We start from the raw sequence: 24233 nt of genomic DNA, 5'->3' as shown, positions 1-24233 counted from the left end.
AATCATGATGGCAACCACAGAAATCAGATCAAATGTTCCATAATGCCACATTGGTGTCCAGACAGTCCTCACCAACTGTAGAATTCCCTGCAAAAATACGGACATTGTGGTCGCATCTGCAGTGGTTATAATGGCAGACTATGCATTCAACACAATAGATCCAGCTGAAACGGACCTATCCAGCTGAGATGGTCCTAGGCCCTAAGGATACAACAAAGTCAGGTTAAGGGCTAAAACTCTGGATTCTTACCAGAAGTAACAATTTATTGTGAAGACTGGCAGTAATGAGAATGATTTTAATTTTCTTTATTGAACAATTAATATGCAATTAATAGCAATAATAATAACTTTATTCTTATACCCCGCCACCATATCCCCGAAGGGACTCAGGGAGGCTTACATATGGGACAAAATGCCCATAGACACAAATACAAAACAATCTATCAAAGCAAAAACATAATTAAAATAAAACATAGTTAAATATAACAATCCAGATAAAAGCACAATTCAGTAAAATAGGGGTCCCCAAACGTTTTAAACTGGGAGACAGTTCATGATCCCTCAGACCGTTGGAGGGCCGGACCATAGTTGGCCAAGCAATGATAATAATAATAATAATAATAATAATAATAATAATAATAATAAGTGTTGGAAGAGACCTCTTGGGCCGTTTAGCCCAACCCCCTTCTGCCTTTTGTGCACCACAAGCACAATTATGCACTGACAGATGGCCACCCAGCCTCAATGTTAATAATAATAATAATAATAATAATAATAATAATAATAATAATAAAGACGGTTGGAAGAGACCTCTTGGGCCATTTAGCCCGACCCCCTTCTGCCTTTGTGCCATGGGGACCAGATAAATGGCTTCAATGGGCTGCATGTGGCCCATGGCCCGTAGTTTGGGGACCCCCGCAGTAAAATATAAAACAGCAGTATTAAAACTCAATCAAAGCAATACTCAACGAAACCAATTGCCATAGTACAATGGGCATGACCAGGCTATAAAAGGGCCGGGCATGGGATAGTACAAGCAGCATATCATAGGGCTGGGTATTGGATGAAGTGCAGAGAACAATATTATTATGGAACCTAGGGACTAGGCATTTATTACTAGGGACTAGGCGTTATCAAATGCAAGCTGAAACATCCAGGTTTTCAAGTCCTTGCGAAAGGAGGACAATATAGGGACTTGTCTAATTTTAGTTTATCCCCTTTAAAACAGGCTCCTTGTGACTGAATACAGCGATTGCAGTGTTGTTGCCAGTCTTCAACACAGTTTTGAGATGTTGTTCAAAGCCCTCCTTGTATTTTCAGCCATCCCAAAATGATATCTCTTCATCCTTCCTCTTCCTTTTTTTACATTTGGACATGGAATACATAGCTTTAAGAGGAATTTATCATTATCTCTGCTCCATATGAAGGACTGCATGTTTATAAAGCCACTGATTTGTGTATTTAAAGTTTTTTAAAGTTCTGTGTGCCTGGGCTTCAGACAAGAATATCCATTGTCTTTCTCTTTCTTTCTTGTTTCACAAATCTGAGTTGGAAGGATGGTTTATTGGCAGAAGGGCTTGGATCATGCAGTTGGACAGATGTGAATGTGTTAGAGGCTCCATCCCAATTGATAGCACCCTCTTAAAGGCTCTATGTTATTTTATTTTATTTGCAGTGGAGGAAACCCTCATCAAGAAAGGGTCCACTATTTGTCTCCCTCCAAAAAGCCACCCAATCTAGAACAGTGACATAGATGAACTAACAGTGTGAAAATGTCTGATCTCGTACATTTAGGCAACCCTAAGTAGAAGAGTTAATATTTATTTATTTATTTATTTATTTATTTATTACATTTATATGCTGCCCTTCTCACCCCAAAGGGGACTCAGAGCAGCTTACAAATTAAATTTACATACAATATTATATTATTAGCATAGTACAATACTGGCAATAAATTACTATATTGTACTATATCAATATGGTGTTCTAGCTTAAACTTTGTACTACAACTCCAGTGCTGTGACTTTGAATCCTCACTCAGCCACAGAAATCCATGGGGTGACCTTGGGGAAGTCACGCTCTCTTCTGAATAAATCTTGCTAAGAAAGACCTGTGATAGGTTTGCCTTTTAAGTAAGGTAAAGGTTTCCCCTGATGTTAAGTCCAGTCGTGACCGACTCTGGGGGTTGGTGCTCATCTCCATTTCTAAGACAAAGAGCTGGCATTGTCCATAGACACCTCCAAGGTCATGTGGCCGACATGACTGCATGAAGCACCGTTACCTTCCTGCCGAAGCGGTACCTATTGATCTACTCACATTTGTATGTTTTCGAACTGCTAGGTTGGCAGGAGCTGGGGCTAATAGCGGACACTCATTCCGCTCCCGGAATTTGAACCTGGGACCTTTTGGTCTGCAAGTTCAGCAGCTCAGCACTTTAACACACTGTGCCACCAGGGGCCCCAACTTTGCCTTTTGGGGTACCATAAATTGCAAATAATCTAAAGGCACAGCAAACTTTAAAAAACCCTAACTACGTGAGCAAACGAGCAGAAAAACAATTATGGCATAAATAATCTACACAAAATAATCTTCCTGAATATATGTTCTGTGATCTTACAAATTATAATAAATGCATGTGTGGGAATACTTGCTTGAAAGGACAGCGTTGAAAGAGCAAACTGATTCATTTGTTTGCTCATGTAATTAAAAGTGCTTATCCATCAGAAACTGTTGCTAGAAAGTGTTGTTGCTTGCAAAGGGGCGGGGAAATAAAATGCCCAAACAAGTACTGAAAAATAGGATTCTGTGAATAATTTGAAGTAATTACTGTTGAATAATTTGCCATCTGGTGCATCCAGCTTAATTCCACAGGTAAGACATTTTCCCCTCCTAAAATATTAAAGAGTGCGGTATCTTTTGCTGTGGTGCAGTTTTAACAGGCTGTGAACAAACTAAGCATACTATACAGGCATATTCCAGATAGTAAATGATTGTGTGACTGTATAACCAGTAAATTTATCTTGGATTGGTTAACATACAGTATCCTAAACTACATTAGAAAACTTAATTATGTAGTGTTTTAGAGTCTCAAGTTATAGGCTAGGATTATTTTTTATTAAAATTTATGTCAAGCATGAATTATAGGGATCTGTTTCTTTTGCAGGGTTGTTAGTAAACTATTGCTGTGGCCACTTATTTAAGCAAATAAATTTTATAATCACTTCAAGGGGGTTAGGGAGAGATCTAACCCAATAAAATCATAGTCAGGTAAAGTCCACAGATGTTTGAAATTCTGGAGACGTACAAATCTGAACCCATGAAATCAGCAACGGTCTAAATGAAAGAAATGCACAAGAGCATATAGCAATATTTTTAAAAAGGCATTGTAAAGCTTTGTAGCAGACACTTCTCATTTATATTATGGAATCCTAGGATTTAAAGTTAGGGAAGCATTATTAGAGAATACTAAATGTTCTTGTTTGCCTTCAAGTTATTTCCGATTTATGGCAGCCCTAACACAGGATTTCCTGGGGCTGAGAGAGTGCGACTCAGGCTGGATCTCTACTGCCATATATAATCCAGTTTCTCAATCCAGATTATCTCCTCGATTGCATGAATCTACACTGCCATATAATCCAGCTCAATGCAGATAACACTATGTAACAAAATTGGGAGGGGGAATCTGATCCTGGTTTGAAAGTGCTATTTCTTGTTTAATAGTGCAGTACTTAAGTAGTTGTACTGCTGTCACAAACTATGTTGAATTCGTTGACACTTGATGAGAGATTCATTAATAATAACAATAATAATTTTATTTCTTACCCGCCTCTCTCCACAGCTCGAGGTGGGTTGCAGCACAATCAAAAACACACAAATACCATAAAAAATTCTACAAACACACATATTAAAATGCAGTTCTATAAAAGATACACATCAAAACATTTTTGTAAAATACACATTAATCACACAGGTCAGAGACCAAAACACAGGACATGATGGAAGAGATAGGTTTTTAGATGGTTTTTGAAAAAAAAAAAAACAGAGCAAAATGTGCTGCAGGATGTCCCACAAAAACAAAGTTTTTGCAGTTTAATAAACTTTTTCCACGTTTTTATGATAGTACCAATTAGGAAATGACATTTATAACCCAGGAACAAAAAACATGTTACATAGTGTAATCTGGATGAAGAAACTGGATTATATGGCAGTGCAGATGGGGCTTCACCCCATGAGTTTCCATGGGTGCTTTGAATGTGATTTTCCTCCTTCTTGGCAGGGGGTTGGGCCCACGAGATCTCTTCCAACTCTATGATTCTATGACAAGGGATTCGAAACCTGGTCTCCACAGCCACAGTCCAAGACTGCGCCCCTCTCCGGCTCCTTCTACACTGCCATATAAATCCAGATCTGGCCATGGTAGTCCATGCCTTGGTTACATCCCACCTAGACTACAGTAACGTGTTCTACAGGAGGCTGCCCCTGAAGAGTGCTCGGAAACTTCAACTAGTCCAAAGAGCTGCAGCCAGATTACTTACAGGTGCTAGACACAGGGAGCATACCCCTCCCCCTGTACAGTACCTTCACTGGTTACCAGTTTGTTTCCAAGCTTGATTCAAAGTGTTGGTTTTTAATTTTTTTTAATTTTAATTCATTCAAATATACATACATTGCAAGTGTTTGTTGCATACAGTGTAATACTTTCATCTATTAGTCTTTCATAATCATTTCTCAGACAATATATTTTCAATAAGGGGTCACAGTCTTCTATTTGAATAGTACATATAAAGATATTATATGTTCCAAATTAATATCCGTTTCCTTCTTGCCTTCAATCTATTAGCTTCTTCTATGTACATTTTTAAATTAATTTTACACTGAGATATTGGATCATTGGTTGCCATTCATTAACAAAGTTCTCTAAAGGCTCTCCTCTTAAGTGTACAGTTATTTTGTCCATTATCAGCAACTCTGTAATATATTGTTCCAGTTCTGCTAAGGGAGGTACCTCTGAGGTTTTCCAATATCTAGCGTATACTATCCGAGCTGCCACTGTCATGTAAAACAAAATTCTTCCGTATGTCATTTTCAATTCTTCTTCAGGCATGTTCAAAAGGTACATTTGTGATGTCATTTTAAAATTTGTATGTAATATATTTTCTAGATGTACATGAATCTGTTTCCAGTAGTTGTTTACATGAGGCTGCCCCTGAAGAGTGCTCGGAAATTTCAACTAGTCCAAAGAGCTGCAGCCAGATTACTTACAGGTGCTAGACACAGGGAGCATACCCCTCCCCCGCTACAGTACCTTCATGGTTACCAGTTTGTTTCCAAGCTTGATTCAAAGTGCTGGTTTAAACCTTTAAAGCCCTAAATGGTTTGGGTCCAATTTACTTATCAAACCACATCTCCTCATACCAACCTGCCCAGACCCTACGGTCATCAGGAGAGGCTGTACTCTTGCTGCTTTGGGTCCCTTCATGCGAGAAAAGTGGGATATAAATAAAGAATTATTGTTGTTGTTGTTGTTGTTGTTGTTGTTGTCAAAGGCTTTCATGGACAGGATCACTGGGTTGCTGTGAGTTTTCCGGGCTGTATGGCCATGTACCAGAAGCATTCTCTTCTGACATTTCGCCCACATCTATGGCAGGCATCCTCAGAGGTTGTGAGGTCTGTTGGAAACTAGGCAAGTGGGTCTGTTGGAAAGTAGACAAGAGTTCTTTCTCCCAGCCTGGACCTTCCACAGATATATAAACCTCCCTTGCTTAGTTTCCAATATACCTCACAACCTCTGAGGATGCCTGCCATAGATGTGGCAGGAAAGAATGCTTCTGGCCCAGGCTGTGGCGCAGGCTGGTGAGCAGCCAGCTGCAGCCAGCTGCAACAAATCACTCTGACCAAGAGGTCATGAGTTCGAGGCCAGCTCAGAGCCTGCGTTTGTCTCTGTCTTTGTTCTATGTTAAAGCATTGAATGTTTGCCTTATATATGTAATGTGATCCGCCTTGAGTCCCCTTCGGGGTGAGAAGGGCAGAATATAAATACTGTAAATAAATAAATAAATAAATTCTGGAACATGGCAATACAGCCCGGAAAACTCACAGCAACCATATTATTATTATCCAGATTATCTGCTTTGAGCTGGATTATATGGCAGCTGCTTTGATCCAGTTCAAATAAGATAATACGGATTTAGAAACTGGATTATATGGCAGTGTGGATCCATCTTAAGGTCCCTTCTAGTTAGATAAAGGTTTCCCCGACATTAAGTTCAGTCATGTCCGACTCTGGGGGTGGGTGTTCATCTCCATTTCTAAGCCGAAGAGTCGGCATTGTCAGTAGACACCTCCAAGGTCATGTGGCCGGCATGACTTCTCACGCACTGTTCCCGCTTTATAATTAACTGGACGCCCATCCCCTGTAAACTATTAAAAATGTTTCCATCTTGTCGTTTGCCCCACAGCACTTTATAACAATATTACTGCACTTTAGTTCAAATGTCCCCTCCATACTACCCCCCCCCCCCTCCATTAACCTGGTGGTTCATTCCATTTTACTATGTCTGTACTCATTTTATGCTTTTAAATGACTTTTATGATCATTGTAATGTATTGTTTTATAGTGTCGATTTTATTGTGGTTTTATTTATTGCAATGTATTTTAACTGTTGTACAGTAGAGTCTCACTTATCCAACGTTCTGGATTATCCAATGCATTTTTGTAATCAATGTTTTCAATACATCATGATATTTTGGTGCTAAATTTGTAAATACAGTAATTACTACATAGCATTACTGTGTATTGAACTACTTTTTCTGTCAAATTTGTTGTATAACATAATGTTTTGGTGCTTAATTTGTAAAATCATAACTTAATTTGATGTTTAATAGGCTTTTCCTTAATCTCTCCTTATTATCCAACATATTCGCTTATCCAACATTCTGCCGGCCTGTTTAAGTTTGATAAGCGAGACTCTACTGTATTTGTTTTGTTAGCCGCCCCGAGTCCCTGTCGGGAGATGGTGGCAGGGTATAAGAATAAAGTTACTTTACTTACTTCTACACTACCATATAATCCAGATTATCAAAGTAGATAATCCATATCATCTGCTTTGAACTGGATTATGAGTCTACACTGCCAGATAATTCAGTTCAAAGCAGATAATCTGGATTTTATATGGCAGTGTAGAAGGGTCAACCAAGGGCAAGATGGATGGATGGTATCCTTGAAGTGACTGGTTTGACCTTGAAGGAGCTGGGGTGGCGACAGCCGACAGGAAGCTCTGGTTCTTGATTGGTCCATGGGGTCAGGACGAGTGGGAAGCGACTGAACGAGTAAACAACAACAGAAGGGCCTATAGTGTTATAGCAGTAGTTTGAGTGTTGGGCCTAAGGCTCTGAATGGGTGGAGGCCAGGTTTCAAACCCTCGCTGGAAGATTAAGGGCGAGTCACACTCTCTCAGCCACAAGAGGAAGGCCATGGCTGTGTGTAGTATAAATTGGGCCTATGGCTATAGGGGGGCGCTTTCCCTCAATGGAGGCCGAGGCCCCTCCTCAACAACAGCTACCTCTTGGCTGGTGGTAGAAGAGGCGACAGAGGCCTCCGCCGCCCGTTTCCATGGCGACGGCGCTCCTCCCGCGCGCCAGCCACAAAGCCCCGCAGCCCCTGGGCGCGCGCCACACGCCAAACAAAGCGCAGCCTCGGAGGAGCGGGCAGGAGAGACCGAAGGGCGGAAGGCAAGAAGGGAGGAAGGCAGGCAAGAAGCCCCCGGCGGCACCCAGGCAAGGTACGGGCGCCCTTTCCCTCCCTCTCTGTCTCCATCCCGCAGGCGAGCGCAAGAGGCACGGGCCGTGCTGCCAGTTTTATGACTGCAGCAGGATCGCCTCACGACAAGCGGCGAAGGGGACGGGAGCAGCCTGAGGAGGCGCTTTGGACCAGAACCACCTGCTAAAGTCTGCCTTTCCCTCATAACTGGTTCTCGTTCCCTCATAAAGGTCGTCTCTTCCCTCACAACTGTCTCTCCTTCCCCCCATAAGAGTTTCTTTTCCTCACAACTGTCTCCTTTTCCCTCCTAACTTGCTCTTTTCCCCTCTCAGCTGTCTCTCTTTCCCTCACAACTGTCTCTTTTTCCTCCAGAACTGTCTCCCTTTCCCCCATAACTAAGGGTGGGAAGTTGAGGATGGGAGAATGAGATGGGAAGTTGTAGGGGAAGTGAAATGAGTTGTTATTGTTGTTGCATGGCTTCAAGTCTTTTGTAGGCAACCCTATGGCAAGGTCTGCTTAACAAGATTTGTCCAGCCTTCCTCTGAGGCTGAGAGAGTGTGACTCACCCAGTAGGTTTCATAGGGAGGATTGGTAAACAGCACAGATTGACTGTCTCTTATCCCAAAATCTGAAATGCTCCAAAATCTGGGTTGCTGTGAGTTTTCTGGGCTGTATGGCCATGTTCCAGAATCATTTTCTCCTGATGTTTCGCCTGCATCTATGGCAGGCATCCTTAGAGTTTGCGAAGTCTGTTGGAAACTAGTCAAGTGGGGGTTTATATATCTGTGGGATGTTCAGAGTGGGAGAAAGAACTCTCGTCTGCCTGAGGCAAGTGTGAATGTTGCAATTAGCCAACCTGATTAACATTGAATAGCCTTGCAGCTGCAAAGCCTGGCTGCTTCCTGCCGGAGGGAATCCTTTGTTGGGAGGTGTTAGCTGGCCCTGAATGTTTCATGTCTGGAATTCCCTTGTCTTCTGAGTGTTGCTCTTTATTTACCATCCTAATCTTAGGGGTTTTTTTAAAAATACTGGTAGCCATATTTTGTTCATTTTCATAGTTTCCTCCTTTCTGTTGAAATTGTCCACATATTTGTGGATTTCAAAACAATCAGGGCCAGCTAACACCTCCCAGCAAAGGATTCCCCCAGGCCTTGAAGCTGCAAGGCTTTTCAATGATAATCGGGGTGATTACCATAATTTCAACATTCACACTTGCCTCCAACAGACAAGGGTTCATTCTTCCACCCTGGACCTTCCACAGATACATAAACCTCCTTTGCCTAGTTTCCAATATACATTGCAACCTCTGAAGATGCCTGCCATAGATGTGGGTGAAACGTCAGGAGATAATGTTTCTGGAACATGGCCATACATCCCAGAAAGCTCACAGCAACCAAGATTTGTTCAGTTAAGAGAGTGTGACTCTCCCCAGGTCACCCATTGGGTTTCATAGGGAGGATTAATAAGCAGCACAGATTGATTACCTTATCCCAAAATCTGAAATGGTTCAAAATCGCATCTGCATTGGGGTGGTTGAGATAGTGACACAAACTTTGATCCATGCACACTTTCATTTTAGATATTGTGGATACACAGGCAGTCCCCGGTTACAAATATCCGATTTACAAATGACTCATTGTTAAGAACAGGGTGTGACATAAGGAAGTGAGAGAAAACTACCCATTGGAAGGGAAATTTACCCCTAAAAGAGTTGTTATCATGGGGAAACAATGTCTCCACTGAAGCTTTATCACCAATCCTGGTTTCCACAGCAAGCCATTTTTTTAATCCAATTATCACAGGGTCAGAAAGTGAAGTGAGATGTTCTGAACCTACAGCAAAACAAACACCACAGGGCTGTTAACCCCTATGCTATCCAAAGTATAGTAAAGATAAGGTTTTCCCTTGACATTAAGTCTAATGGTATCTGACTCTGGGGGTTGTTGCTCATCTCCATTTGTAAGCCGAAGAGCCGGCTTTGTCCATAGACCGGCATGACTGCATGGAACACCGTTACCTTCCTGCCAAAGCGGTACCTATTGATCTACTCATATTTTGAAAGTATAACTTCATATATATGTGCATATGTGTGTGTGTGTATAGTTACACTTTCTAAAGTACCTGTTCAGCTTAAGAACAAACCTACAAAACCTAGCTTGTTCGTAATTTGGGGACTGCCTTCAGACTATGTGGATAAGGCATATATGAAACATAAATGAATTTCGCATTTAGACTTGGGTCACGTCTCCAAAATAACTTGTTATTATGTATTCCTAAATCTAAAACATTTTTGGTCCTCGAGCCTTTTGGATAAGGCATACTCAGGCATACTCAGGCAGTCTGCAAGTTACGTACGAACAAGACAGGTTCTGTAGATGTGTTCTTAAATTGAGTTTGTATGTAAGTTGGAGAAGTTACATTTTTAAAGTATAACTCCAGCCAAATATATATATTACCTTAGGATAGCATAGGGAAGGGCTAACACCCCTGTGGTACTTGTTTTGCTGTCTGTGCTTCTGTTCAGAAGATTCCACCTCACATTGTGTCCCTGTGACAATCACTGGATTTTGAAAAAATTGGCTTGTTGTGGAAACAAGGATTGGTGATAAAGCTCCAATGAAGACCCCTTTTCCCCATGATAATTCTTTCAGAAGTAAATTTCCCTTCCGAGGGGTAGATTTCTTTCACTTCCTGTTATCTCATTCTTGTGCTTAACTATGAGTCATTTTGTTGTAATTCCGGGATTGCCTGTACTTTGATATTGATGTGGGGAACACTGGTTTCCAGGAGGCTTGAGGTGGAACTGAAGTTTATAATTAGGTGCGTCAAATGGGGGAGGGAGGAGTTTATTTCTCATTGAGTTCAATAGCAAAGCTCCAATTCCATTTATGAAGGTTGTATCCAGTGCCTTAAATCTACTTTTCTCAAATAACATGGGGTTGGATCTAGACTTTGTCTTGCTTTGAACCAAGAAACTGAAAAATACAGTATGAAACATTTGTTAAGATTTGTATTGTTTTATTGATTTCGGCGAGTCTGCTCTAATTGCCACCAAGATTAGATCCAGGCTTCCATCTGACAGTTTTTTCTGAGTTTGTTGGAAATAATGGATCGAAAGGATGGGAGTGTGGAATCTGTGTCTTTTAATGACCTTGCCTCTCAGAAGTACGGAAATGATTCATCTTCAGTCATCTGCATTCTGCACTGTACTGTTGCTTGATGAGGATGACTTCCTTCTAGAAGGCTAACAGGTCATTTTACTGTCCTGGCAGCGACTGTAATGCTACACTTACTCAGAACTGATACTTTGGGGGGGGGTCTCAAATTGGGAAAGGTTCATTTTGTAGTTTTTTGTTTGAATGGGGAAATTATATTAGTTTGAGTTTTAAAAGTCAATGTCAGTAATGTCAATTTGGCCCCAAAACTTAGCTTCTGCATTTGGCTTGGTTTTAGACCTTCTGTAAAATATATTGTGATTCGAAAGGCATCTCATGGTAAAAAACAAAAAAGGATGCTTTTCAAAAGGCTGAAATTGTCCTGAATAGTGTTTGGAATTAACTGTATTCTTAAATTAATATTGAGTTTTTGTTCGAAAAAATTTAGTTTTGCTTGTTGTGTACCTTCAAGTTGTTTCTGACTTATGGCAACCCTAAGGCGTCCTAGCATGGTGTTTTCTTAGAAGGAGTTGTTCTGAGGTGGGTTTTCTTCACCTTCCTCTGAGGCCTCTTCTACACTGCCATATAACCCAGATTATCAAAGTAGATAATCCACTATCTGTTTTGAACTGGGTTATATAGTCTACACTTCCATATAATCCAGTTTAAATCAGATAATCTGAATTTTATATGGCAGTGTAGGAGGGACTGAGACAGAGGTTTCTTCTACACTGCCCTATAATCTAGATTATCAAAGCAGATAATCCATATTATCTGCTTTGAACTGGGTTATATAAATCTACACTCCCATATAATCCTGTTCAAAGCACATAATCCATTTTAAAAGGCATGAATTCATCTTAAACATCTGTTAATTTACTAAGAAAGAACTTTGCTGACAAAAAATTGAAATGACAAAAATAATGTTTGCACAAGATGGTAGTACAAACCATGATTGAATTTACATGTAGTTAATAATAAATAAACTTTTAAAAGTTAAGCAAATATTCAACTGTGTTGTCGAAGGCTTTCATGGCCGGGATCACAGGGTTGTTGTATGTCTTTCGGGCTGTGTGGCCATGTTCCAGAAGTATTCTCTCCTGACGTTTCGCCCACATCTATGGCAGGCATCCTCAGAGATTGTGAGGAATTGATAAACTAGGCAAGGAAAGGAAAAAATATATATCTGTGGACAGTCCAGGGTGTGACAAGAGTCTTTTGTCAGTTGGAAGCTAGCATTAATGTTTCAGTTAATCACCCTAATTAGCATTGGAAAGGTTTGTCTCTTGCCTGAGGGGCATCCTTTGTTTAGTCATTAGCTGCCCTTGGGGCTCCTCTGTCCTCAGAGTGTTGCTTTCCCATCTACTGTTTTGATTTTAGAGTTTTTTAATACTAGTAGCCAGATTTTGTTCATTTTCATGGTTTCCTCCTTTCTGTTGAAGTTGTCCACATGCTTGTGGATTTCAATGGCTTCTCTGTGTAGTCTGACATGATAGTTGTTGGAGTGGTCCAGCATTTCTGTGTTCTCAAATAATATACTGTGTCCAGGCTGGTTCATCAAGTGCTCTGCTATGGCTGATTTCTCTGATTGAATTAGTCTGCAGTGCCTTTCATGTTCTTTGACTCTTGTTTGGGCGCTGCCTTTGGTGGTTCCTATGTATACTTGTCCACAGCTGCATGGTATCCGGTAGACTCCTGCATATTCAACTAACATTTCATCTGAGAGTTAACTTTGACATCCTTTGAAACCCCCAGAGACCGAAACCCAACTGGAATTGAAACATTCAGTACTTCACTGTGAGAGATCCTAAGCAGCTTGGTTTCTTATTTCTGGGATATGAACAATGTGGTAAAAGTTTGCCGATGCCTGATATTTATACACACATTATATATCTATATATATAAAAGAGTGATGGCATCACGGCGACCCACAAAGCAACAAAACTACAGGCCCCCCAACCTCGAAATTTGACAGCACAACCCATCATCCACGCCTCTAGGTTGATACAACAAAAAGAAAAGAAAAATAAAGTCCTAATTAGAGAGAGAGGAATAATTGCTTTTATCCAATTGCTGCCAGTTAGAAGGCTAAGCTCCTCCAACTTGGTCTCCTAGCAACCCAAAAAAAACCACTAAAAAATTAATACAATAAAATACTATAATAACAGAAAATAACTAAAATAATACAAGAAAATAATAAAATATAATAAATAAAAAGATAACTTACAATAAAATTAATTAAAAAATGCAAATAACGTCAAATAAAAATTACACAACAATTTTTAACCAATACCACCACCACTTTGCCACAGCAACGCGTGGCCGGGCACAGCTAGTAATGTATAAAACATTTTTGGGGCTCCGCAATAAACTTTTGCTTCTAAAGGGGCTCCGTGGCTGAAAAAATTTGAAAACCCCTGCTTTAGGGGAAAGGAAAGATTTTATTGGACCAGAATTAACATTTTGCTAAAATTTTGTTGAAAGTTATCAATAGTATATACACCATAGATATAAGAGAAGAGAGAAGAGGACAACAAATGGCAAAAGTCAGTAAAAGAACCAGAATTGTGAGTCTAGGAACATGATTCATAGTTTAAGAATACAAATTGGCAGCTTTATTTCTGGAAGAATGTCTTCATCTTTAGCAGCAATGTGATACACAATTCCATGAATTTACGTTTTGTAACATGGAAAGCCTGTGATTCAAAAACATTTCAGCTTTTGAGTTCGTTTGTGATAAAGCTGGTAAGATCCCACCTTCTTCTTGAAAATAGACAATTCAGTACACTCTTACGATTAGTAGCCATAAAATAATCACTGCAATTCTAAATAGGTCTACTCAGAAGTAAGCTCCATTGTACAGTGTGCCCTTGGTCTCTGCTGAGTTTGCTTCCAGAACTCCCTCTCCATCTCGTGGATATCAAACTCTGAATGTTTAAGTTCCATTATATACAACAGTGCAGTAAAATGATGTGCCTTATATAAAATAGCAAAATCAAAGTTTGCTTTCTGGGATTTTTTTGTTGTTGTTGTTGAATATTTTTAAGATGGTTGAATCTGTGGATGCTGAATCCATGGATAGGGAAGGCTGACTATAATGGTAATCATTGGTAAATGGGTAAATCTACATAGTAGGGGCAGGAATTTTATAGCCCTCTGCTATTGAGCAGCAACTCCCAGCTTAGCTTGCCCTTGGCTATGCTGCCTAAGGATGGGTGATAACAGTTCAGCAACACCTAAAGGACTGCACACTTTTCATCACTTATGTATAGCATGCACTGTAGTCTCTTGTTTCTGTGATACTTCAATCTAAAGTAAGTGTGTATGGGGTGGCAGCCTGAGCATCCTTTTGAATTAATCATTATTAGAGCTGATACATGAGTACATCCTACTCAACAATCATTAATGCCCTTCCTTAAATTTATATGAAATGAAGGCTGAAATACTGAGATGTATGAAAATAAAACATTCTTGACAGGATTGGCTTTTTGCTATGCCATACCTGATGTCTAATAATCCTCTGTTTTTATGGGAAACTCTTGACACCTATTGAAATTCATTGCAACAGTGAACTGTGTTAGTTGCTTAGCACAAAAGGTCATGATGCTGCTTGACCTTTTTCTAAAACTATATTAAATAAATTGTATACATCTGGCAGTGAAAAGTTCATGATGCAAATGAGAAATATATGTGATACTCATAAAATCTCAGCTTTAAAATCACAGGATTTATCCTTAAAGACACAAAGGATAGCTCTCATTTTTCCTAGCACATTATATGCTTACTCACACATAGCTCTCTGAATTTAATGGGACTTATTCTCAAGTGAGTGTGACAAAGACTTCAAACCAGCATAGTGAAACTACTCTGTAGGATAAGACCCATGAAAGCTCTTTCTATCTCAGAAGTAAAGCTAGAGCAAATGTGATAAAACAAAGAAGTAAAAGTTAACACCTAACATCATGTACTTTTGTGTAATTGCTCACCTATATTTCTACTCAGATAAATGTAGAAACATGCAAAGTACAGAAAAATTACATGTAACCATACTTTTACATTATGTTTACTAAAGTATGTACAGACATGGTAAAGAACATAATTTCTAACTAATACAGTGAGCCCTTGGTATCTGCTGGAGTTTGGTTCCAGGATCCCCCCCCCCCCCAAAAAAAAATAGATGCCAGAATCCACGGAGGCTCAAGTCCCATTATACACAATGGCATAGTAAGTTGTGTTCCCTATATTAAAAGGCTCGGGTTTATGTTTGGGATTTTTTTTTTCAAGCTATGCATGGTTGAATCTGTGGATGTAGAATCCATGGATATGATGGGCCAACTATATCAAGAAGCATATCCTGTATTTATAATTGTACTGTATTTTTTTAGCTCAAGCGATCATATTGTCCTCAAAATGCACATGATTTCTGTGATGTACACTATATAACCTGTTTATATAATATATTTGGATCTAATCAATCTCTTTGAAAAGATAATTCTAAACCTGGGGGTAAAGGAAGGCAGCAAGGCTTTCAAAATTTAGTAAGAAGCATGTAAGACAGTTGGTTGAAATACAGTTATAATCATACTTTTGAAGATTTGGGTCTCTGCTATCGGTGGCTTCAGAAACATTTACCAATGGCCACCTAGAGATTGTGAATACATTGATACACTATAATACACTAATGGGACCTGGCAGTCAGTATGTCTCAGGAAAACCTCACGTGGCCATTAAAGACATTCTAAGGAGTGTCTGCTTCTCCCTATTTATTAAGTTAATGATGTAGCTGTAACGAGATCTTGATAATATACATCTGAACCATAATGTACTTCTTAAATAGCAGACAGAATAGTCAGTCAAATGTCCCTGTCTTAAAACACTAATTTGTTCTGCTTTCAGATCAAAAAATATTTGTTCCTTGCTGAACATCAGCATCCCTTAAATCCAATGCAGTGTACAGCCTAAATATGCTAAAGGCACCAGATTCCAACTGAATTTGAAAGCTAAGCTGACTTAGTCCTGGTTAGTACTTAGATGAGAGACTGCCAGGTCTGTGGGCTGTATTTCAAAGGAATGAATTGACAAAACCACCTCTGAGTATTCCTTTTCTAAAAAAAAGGCTGTTCCCTTTTTAAAGGGGTCACCATAAGTCAACACAGGACTTGAAGACAGACAGACAGATGTGCATGCACACACACACACACACATCCATCCATGATCCTTATTGGGGGAAAAAAGCTCTGTTCCCACATTTCACAAAATTACATCTCTGTGATACATCAAATCCATAGGGTGTCTTGTGGGTTTGCCAATTTGGTCTCACAAACTTCTTTAAAAAGAGTACAGGATATCTTGTTTTTCTTTGGAGCTATTGCCCATTGGAACCTACTCAAGTGGCAGCAGCAAAATCTTTATTACAATCAACAGACCATTAGGCAACACATTAAATGCATATTAAGGCAAAATAGTTTTAAAAACTAAGCAGCTAATGCATAGTCACAAAGAACACTTTCTACCTTTATCTAGGAGGTTATGATATATAGAAATTGTTTTGTAGGATATGCCATAACCTCTACACAATTTTCAAAGGGAAGAATATAATTTACAGATGTTTGGGTGTATACAACTGATGGGTTGAAGACCCTGATGGGTTGAAGGGTTTTTAAATTGACATAAGGTGATCACATTAGTATCTGGCCCTAAGTCGGGGGAAAATTCCAGTTTTCCTCTGATTTTCAGTAATATGGGACAAAGTTACATTGAGGTAGACTTGCCCTAGATTACTGCGGATCGACACCATGTGGTGTTTGGCTACAAGAAGGCAGAGCCTAATCTGCATCGACCTAAGTGGTCAGTGTATATGGGGCTTACATGTTGATCCCCCAATGTAAAAGGTGCCTTTCAGTGAATCCTGTCTGAAAAGGCTAGAAACTAATCAGTTATGTAAAACACAAGGGGATCGGCTACTCTTGACCTCATCCTAACAAACACGGAGGACCAGATCAATGCAGTTGAAGTGGCTGGATCCTTAGGGGCAAGTGACCATATGCTCCTGCAGTTTGCAATACAAAGGAAGGCCAAAACAAAAAAAAGTCAAACCCGCATTATGGACTTTAGGAGAACTGACTTCCAAAAAATGAAGGAAATACTGCATTGGCATTCCATGGATGCCAATACTAAAAGACAAGGGAGTCAAGGATGGATGGGAGTTTTTCAAAAGTGAAATACTCAAGGTGCAAATACAAATAGTGCCAACAAAGAATAAAAACAAGACAAGTGCAAAGAAGCCAGAATGGATGTCCAAAGAACTTCTAACTGGTCTAAGACTAAAAAAAAGACATGCACAAGAAGTTGAAAAAGGGAGAAATCACCAAAGAAGAATTCAAACAATTAACCAACTCCTATAGGGAAAAGGTTCACAAGGCCAAAGCGCAAAACAAGCTCAGGCTTGCCAGAGACATTAAAAACAATAAAAAGGGCTTATTTGCTTACTTCAGTAGGAAAAGAAAGAACAAGGAGGCGATAGGGCCTCTGCAAGGCGAAGATGGGGAAATTCTGACAGGGGATAGGGAAAAGGTAGAACTATTTAATGCCTTCTTTGCCTCAGTCTTCTCACAAAAAGAAAGCCAACCTCAACCTCAGCAACATGGAGTGGATGAAGGATTGGGGGAAATCCAACCCCAAATAGGGAAAGAAATCATCCAGGAATACCTGGCTGCTCTAAATGAATTTAAGTCTCCAGGGCCGGATCAACTACATCCAAGAGTATTGAAGGAACTAGCAGAAGTTATTTCGAAACCACTGGCAATCATTTTTGAGAGTTCTTGGAGAACAGGAGAAGTCCCAGCAGATTGGAGGTGGGCGAATGGGGTCCCTATCTTCAAGAAGGGAAAAAAGGACAACTCAAACAATTACCGTCCTATCAGCCTCACGTCAATACCAGGCAAGATTTTGGAACAGATAATTAAGGAAGTGGTCTGCAAACACTTAGAAACATATGTGGTAATTGCTAATAGTCAACACGGATTTACCAAAAACAAATCATGCCAGACTAATCTGATCTCTTTTTTCGATAGAGTTACAAGCTGGGTAGATGCGGGGAATGCCGTGGATGTAGCCTATCTGGATTTCAGTAAGGCCTTCAACAAGGTCCCCCATGACCTTCTGACAAACAAGCTAGTCAAATGTAGGCTAGGCAAAACTACGGTTAGGTGGATCTGTAATTGGTTAAGCGTGCTCACCAATGCATCTTCTTCATCTTGGAAAGAAGTCACAAGTGGAGTCCTGGGCCCGGTTCTGTTCAACATCTTTATTAACAACTAAGATGAAGGGTTAGAAGGCACGATCATCAAGTTTGCAGACGACACCAAACTGGAAGGGATAGCTAACACTCCAGAAGACAGGAGTAGAATTCAAAACGATCTTGACAGATTAGAGAGATGGGCCCAAACTAACAAAATGAAGTTCAACAGGGACAAATGCAAGATACTTCACTTCGGCAGAAAAAATGAAATGCAAAGATACAGAATGGGGGATGATGCCTGGCTCGACATGTGAAATAGACCTTCGAGTCCTCGTGGACAATAAGTTAAACATGAGCCTACAATGTGATGCAGCGGCGAAAAAAGCCAATGGGATTTTGACTTGCATAAATAGGGGTATAGCATCTAGATCCAGGGAAGTCATGCTCCCCCTCTATTCTGCCTTGGTCAGACCACACCTGGAATACTGTGTCCAATTCTGGGCACTGCAATTGAAGTGAGATGTTGACAAGCTGGAAAGCGTCCAGAGGAGGGCAACTAAAATGATCAAGAGTCTGGAGAACAAGCCCTACGAAGAGCGGCTTAAAGAACTAGGTATGTTTAGCCTACAGAAGAGAAGGCTGAGAGGAGACATGATAGCTATGTACAAATAAGTGAGGGGAAGTCATAGGGAGGAAGGAGCAAGCTTGTTTTCTGCTGCCCTGCAGACTAGGACAATGGCTTCAAACTACAGGAAAGGAGATTCCACCTGAACATCAGGAAGAACTTCCTCACTGTGAGGGCTGTTCGGCAATGGAACTCTCTCCCCCGGACTGTGGTGGAGGCTTCTTCTGTGGAGGCTTTTAAGCAGAGGCTGGATGGCCACCTGTTGGGGGTGCTTTGAATGAGATTTTCCTGCTTCTTGCAGGAGGTTGGACTGGATGGCCTGTGAGGTCTCTTTCAACTCTACGATTCTATGATTCTATGATTCATATAAATAGGACAGGAATATTTAAAATAAAACTATTTTTTCTAGGGCAGGATATACACTATGTGGTTTTCATAGATTATGCTGGCATGGGTAGTCTAATGAAATAAGTATTGGAAAAAACAGCACTTGTTCTTGCTGCTCTTTTGTCCACTGGGGATGGGATAGGATGGTTTGGGCAGAAAGATAATATTTTGTCTTCCTTTCCTGCTTGCTTTTGCCTCCTCTGTCAGCAACCTATCCCAAAAGTGTTATGGGTAGATTACATTGTCTGGTCATTAATTGACCATGTCGTTAATTGACTGCCCTCCATTGTAAAAAAAAGTACCAGAGCAGACTAAACCCTCTGCTCTCTACACCATGTTTCCCTCCCACCCTTTTCTGTTTTAGATAAATTTAAAAAGGATCAGACTATTTCTATCTAAGAATATATTTCCTTATTACATGTTCCTGCTGCTGAGGATTCTAAACTTATTTCTCTGCCTACTTTTTTTTTTCAATTTCACCATCCTAAGATGGGCACTTTAGTTGTGAGTGGAATAAAGGCTCTAACACAGTGGTTCTCAATCTGGGGTCCCCAGATGTTTTTGGCCTACAACTCCCAGAAATCCCAGCCAGTTTACCAGCTATTAGGATTTCTGCTAGTTGAAGGCCAAAAACATCTGGAGACCCCAGGTTCAGAACCACTGCTCTAACAGGTCATTCATTTCAAAAATAAAATCTCACTGTTATCTTTTTTTAACAATAAATGATTGGACAATTGGAAATAATCTCAAAAGGTAGAATGCTATTTGATGTACCCCCAAGACAACAATACGGGACAAGTATGTGTCATCCCCACATAATGTTTGCAGCTGCACATCTTTTCACATAGAATTAAGGAATGGAGTTGCAAAAGAAAAGTTTAGGTGTAACACCAGCAATAAAAATGTAAAACCAGAATGAAAGTAGAAATAGCAAAATTAATTGTATCCTACTTTCTCAATGCAGTACAGTGTTCCCTCACTTATTGCTGGGGTTAGGTTCCAGGACCACCCGCAATAAGTGAAAATCCGTGAAGTAGGGACACTATATTTATTTTAATATTTATACATTATTTTAGTAGTTATACACTATTTTATGTCTTTATCAACCAATCGTGTGTTGATAAATCTCCTCCTTCTCTTCCTGTTGCTGCTTGGGCTCCTTTTCTCTCCCTTTGACTTCCCCTTTCTCCCTACCCTAGGCTGTAAATTGTAATTTTTATGATTTATAATAGTCTTTTAGAGTTTATTGAAAAACCGCGAAACAGCGAATACGCGAAAAGTGAACCGCAAAGTAGTGAGGGAACACTGTATATGCTTTAAGGCAGTAGGCCTATAACCTTTCTGAGAAGGCCTCTAATCTTAGTGAATTATTCAATTTCTGTCAGTGTTGCTTAGACATTTTTTCCTGAATAACAACAGCCCAAAATTGTCTCTGAAATTTGGCAGGAATGTTGTATAGCATAAGATGTGAGACTACAAACATTTCTTGTGGAATAACAGAGCTCTCATGTCAATATAGGAGTGGAGGAAATAAACTACCAGCAAATAAACTACTGGGAGATTTACACTGTTCATTTGAAGTCACTTTACAGTCTTCTCCCAGAGGTTTTGCTAAATATACAGTGATGAAAAGGATAAACTGAATCCTGTGAGAATGAGAGAGTAAACCTCTAGAATAGAAAGCTTCTCATTACAGCTGTGTGACAGCGCTTCAGAAGGGGATAAGCCATTGTATAACTTGTCCTTGTGGACAGCGTGGAATTTCGGGTAACAACTACAAAAAGATGCATCTATAAGTGCTATGTAAAACAATGTTATATAAGTGTACTTTGTCTTGAGAACTCTAGTGTTGTGAAGAAATTTGTGGTTCTGCAAAATTTGCTGAGTGTCAGTCCAAAACATTTTGTTGCATGAGGTGGCATAGCAAAAGGCACCCTCCTCATGCAGGTTAAAGTGCAGAGTATCCAAGGTCACTTGTGTTATTGTGTTACACAATTGAGAAAATTCGACAAGCATGTCTCCATCCCTAACAGTAAATGATTGCAAACACGTAGTAAATAACCAATAGTTCATTGCCCGTTTTTTATTCTCAAAGTCTGTTGTCCACTTCACTGTACTTTGTTGTAGAGCTGATGCTGTGATTAAGATTGCTGTAGAATTTCAAAGATACCCAATTATCTACATGACCTAATGTTTCAAAGCACTCGGAAGTTATTGAAGTGTTAGTAGTGTATTATGTTTAATTTGAGTAAAATTCAATTTTGCTAACAACTGTAAAAAGAGAACAAGACTTTTCAGTACTGCGGCCATAAACCTCTTCTTTCTCCTGACACGTGGGTAGTCATGTTTCCATGGTATTACTTGGTAGTCACCACTTATCGTGCACCTGCTGCCTGCTTTTGCAATACATTATCATTTGGTCACATAGGTTGATCTGCTATTTCATGAGGAAATGCTGTGTCGATAGTCCTGTCTTTGAATAAAGGTAGGTTTGCCATTATATTTTACTTTTGCACCTTCAATACGTGAGTGGCAAGCTGGCATTTATTTGGTGAATCTTGCCTTATTATTCCATTTATATGCTACAAACTGGGGGCGGCGACAGCCAACAGGAAGCTCTGGCGTGGACTGGTTCATGAGGTCACAAAGAGTCGAAAATGACTGAATGAATAAACAAAAACAAATGCTACAAAAGCTGTAGTAGTTTGTTACACTCCATTGAAGACAAAGGAGTCCTGCCAAAAAAGGAAACATTTGTAAAAATATCCTAAGGAACGTTTTTTTCTGGACTATAAATATTTAAATATGTATTACGTCGAAAGAAGATTAAATGTATTACTTCTTTTGATACCATGCTGTTTATATATACACACATATCATGTGTAGACTAAAATTAGGCATTCATCCATTTTTTTGCTCTAAATTTAGACTTGTTTGGGGGCATAATCATGCATGGAAAGAAGCAATTGCGTATGGATGATTGTGAGTCACTGCTGTCTTATTGTTAAAAGACTATCAAAAACAGATTGCAAGAAGGATTGTTAGATTTCTTTTCTTCATTTTATCATTTATCCATTTTTTTAACAGAAAGAAGAGAAATTGTGTGTTATAGATCCTAATGTGAAATTCCACATAGAAATCCATATTGACTTTCACATACATTAAGGAATGAGGAATTTGGTGGTAGGGATAATTTCAGAGAAGAGTACTGTACTATGTTAGGAGGCACAAAAATATTTATTGGACAATTTCATATACTTTCTACCTAAGTCACTTGGAAACTTAAATTTGTCTGCATATCTGCTGATATCTATTACTTGTGTCGGCCAATAATTTTCAAGGCTGGCATGTAATTTTATACACTGTGGCAGATACAAAATGTTTGTATCTGATTTCAGGCGGTGGGTGGATGTTTTTTATTTTTCTCTCCCTTACTTGCTTCTGTCTTGATTTTAGTCATCAGTTGTATTAAAAACTTACAAAAATTGTTCCACATTAAGTCACCTTTTCATCTCAGAAATGTTTCTTTGTTAGTTTATACACACCAACAGATTAAAAAAATACAACTTAAGAGAAAATACATTTTTTCATATAAAACGGACTAGAATTCACATTTTGGGTAATGAATTTGTTATTCTTTAAAGCATAGCTCCATATTATTCTAAGCTAGTAATCTTTTAAATACAGTTCACTTCCATTTCCTTTTCAAGCAGAATTGTGAAATTTATTTATTTATTTATTTTTATCCCGCTCTTCTCACTCTGCAGGGGACTCAGAGTGGAGTACAACATACATTTAGGCAAAAATTCAATCCCTCATTATACAAAGCCAATAAAACATAACATAAAAGCAATAGAAACAATCAACCTATAAATACAATTTGAAACCATTAACATTAAGATATTAAAACATAAAAACAGCATCTAGATACACCCTACTAGGTCCCGTCCCCCGTCCCCCCAATGATCTTAAGGTCTTCTTTGGCTCTCTTGGATGGTGCTGGGTGACTGGGTGACTGGGCCTAGTAAATGAGTTATTGGCTGACCATTGGATATTCAAAAGAACAAAAGAATCCTTGCAAATACCAGCAAAGAATTACAGTTCTTTCTTTCAAGATGAATGTGAACTCAGGATGTCATTCTTATAGAATCCCTCACTATTAGGCCGGGAATGAAAAATCTATAATAGCTTCATAAATAGTGCTCAATGTGAAAAATGCCCAAATCAATTTTAAAAGGTCTTTAAATGTGTCTTTTTTTCTTTCTTTTTCTTTTCTTCTTTCTTTCTCTTTCTCTCTTTCTTTCTTTCTTTCTTGCTCATGAAGCCCTTAAAAATAAAAATTGTTACATTTTCCTGCAACATGGACCATATTTTCAATAACTTCTTTCTTTCTAAAATCCATTTTTTGTTTGGACAAATCTAGACTTTAGCCCAATTTTTCGTATTGTTTGTACTTTAAACATGTATTGCCCTTTAGAGACTGATTAGCCAATTTCTCTTTTTGATTTCTATGGAACTAAGGGAAATGATTCTAAGGATATTTTACAAAAATTAAATGAATGTCCCCAGCTACCAAATGCTCCTGCCACCAAAAGTTCTTATAAAACCAAGTCACAAGATTGCTCAAGGCAATGATATATAGCTCCATTATAGATCCCATTGCTGGAACACCTCATCAGAGGTGATTGCTTGAAGAGAAAAGATGCTCATGTTTTCTAGCCTAGGTAATTGAGGTTTCCTGTTATTTTTGGTGGGCAATGTGCTCTGTACCATAAGACTCTACAAGTGAGATTAATTTCCCTGATGGCATTTGCTTGATAACAGCTTGCTATGAAGCTGCTTGTCATTTTTATTTATATTCTCCTAAGGCATATACTTTGGGAGGAAATGGCTCTTACAAGAGGCATGTGAATTTCTTTAACAATTACAATACTTGTATTTCCTTTTAACTAGAACTGTGTTTTAGGGAAGTAAACTGTTAACTCCTGCTTTAAATGGGGTGGTTGAATATACATATGATCTACAATTACAGAAACAGCTGGCAGGTTTTTCTTTTAGTTCTGGTGA

The 24233-nt window shown here is 39.2% G+C and overlaps 1 protein-coding gene and 1 long non-coding RNA gene across 6 annotated transcripts in view; one reads left to right on the top strand and one right to left on the bottom strand.

The window, feature by feature from the left end:
- Positions 1 to 7358: 7358 nt before the first annotated feature.
- The window catches only part of rnf182 (ring finger protein 182), a 46872-nt gene continuing 29997 nt past the window's right edge, over positions 7359 to 24233 (top strand). For 3 of the 5 annotated variants that reach the window (XR_010006119.1, XR_010006120.1, XM_008108811.3), the window contains exon 1: positions 7579 to 7781. Coding sequence is in view for 1 of the 5 variants with exons in the window: in XM_062980685.1 (XP_062836755.1) it covers positions 7396 to 7781 (386 nt within the window). In the remaining 4 variants the exon portion in view is untranslated. Of the gene's footprint in view, positions 7782 to 9049; positions 21652 to 24233 lie in introns of those variants that run through there. The other 2 variants (XM_062980685.1, XR_010006118.1) reach the window with 2 other exon arrangements.
- The window catches only part of LOC134298974 (uncharacterized), a 36052-nt gene continuing 35271 nt past the window's right edge, over positions 23453 to 24233 (bottom strand). The window contains exon 2 of the long non-coding RNA XR_010006122.1: positions 23453 to 23492. This is a non-coding gene — a long non-coding RNA (uncharacterized LOC134298974). The remainder of the gene's footprint in view (positions 23493 to 24233) is intronic.

This window comes from Anolis carolinensis, chromosome 4 (genome assembly GCF_035594765.1).
Source record: "Anolis carolinensis isolate JA03-04 chromosome 4, rAnoCar3.1.pri, whole genome shotgun sequence".
Taxonomy (NCBI): Eukaryota; Metazoa; Chordata; class Lepidosauria; order Squamata; family Dactyloidae; genus Anolis; species Anolis carolinensis.
This window is presented reverse-complemented; position numbering and strand designations above follow the sequence as displayed.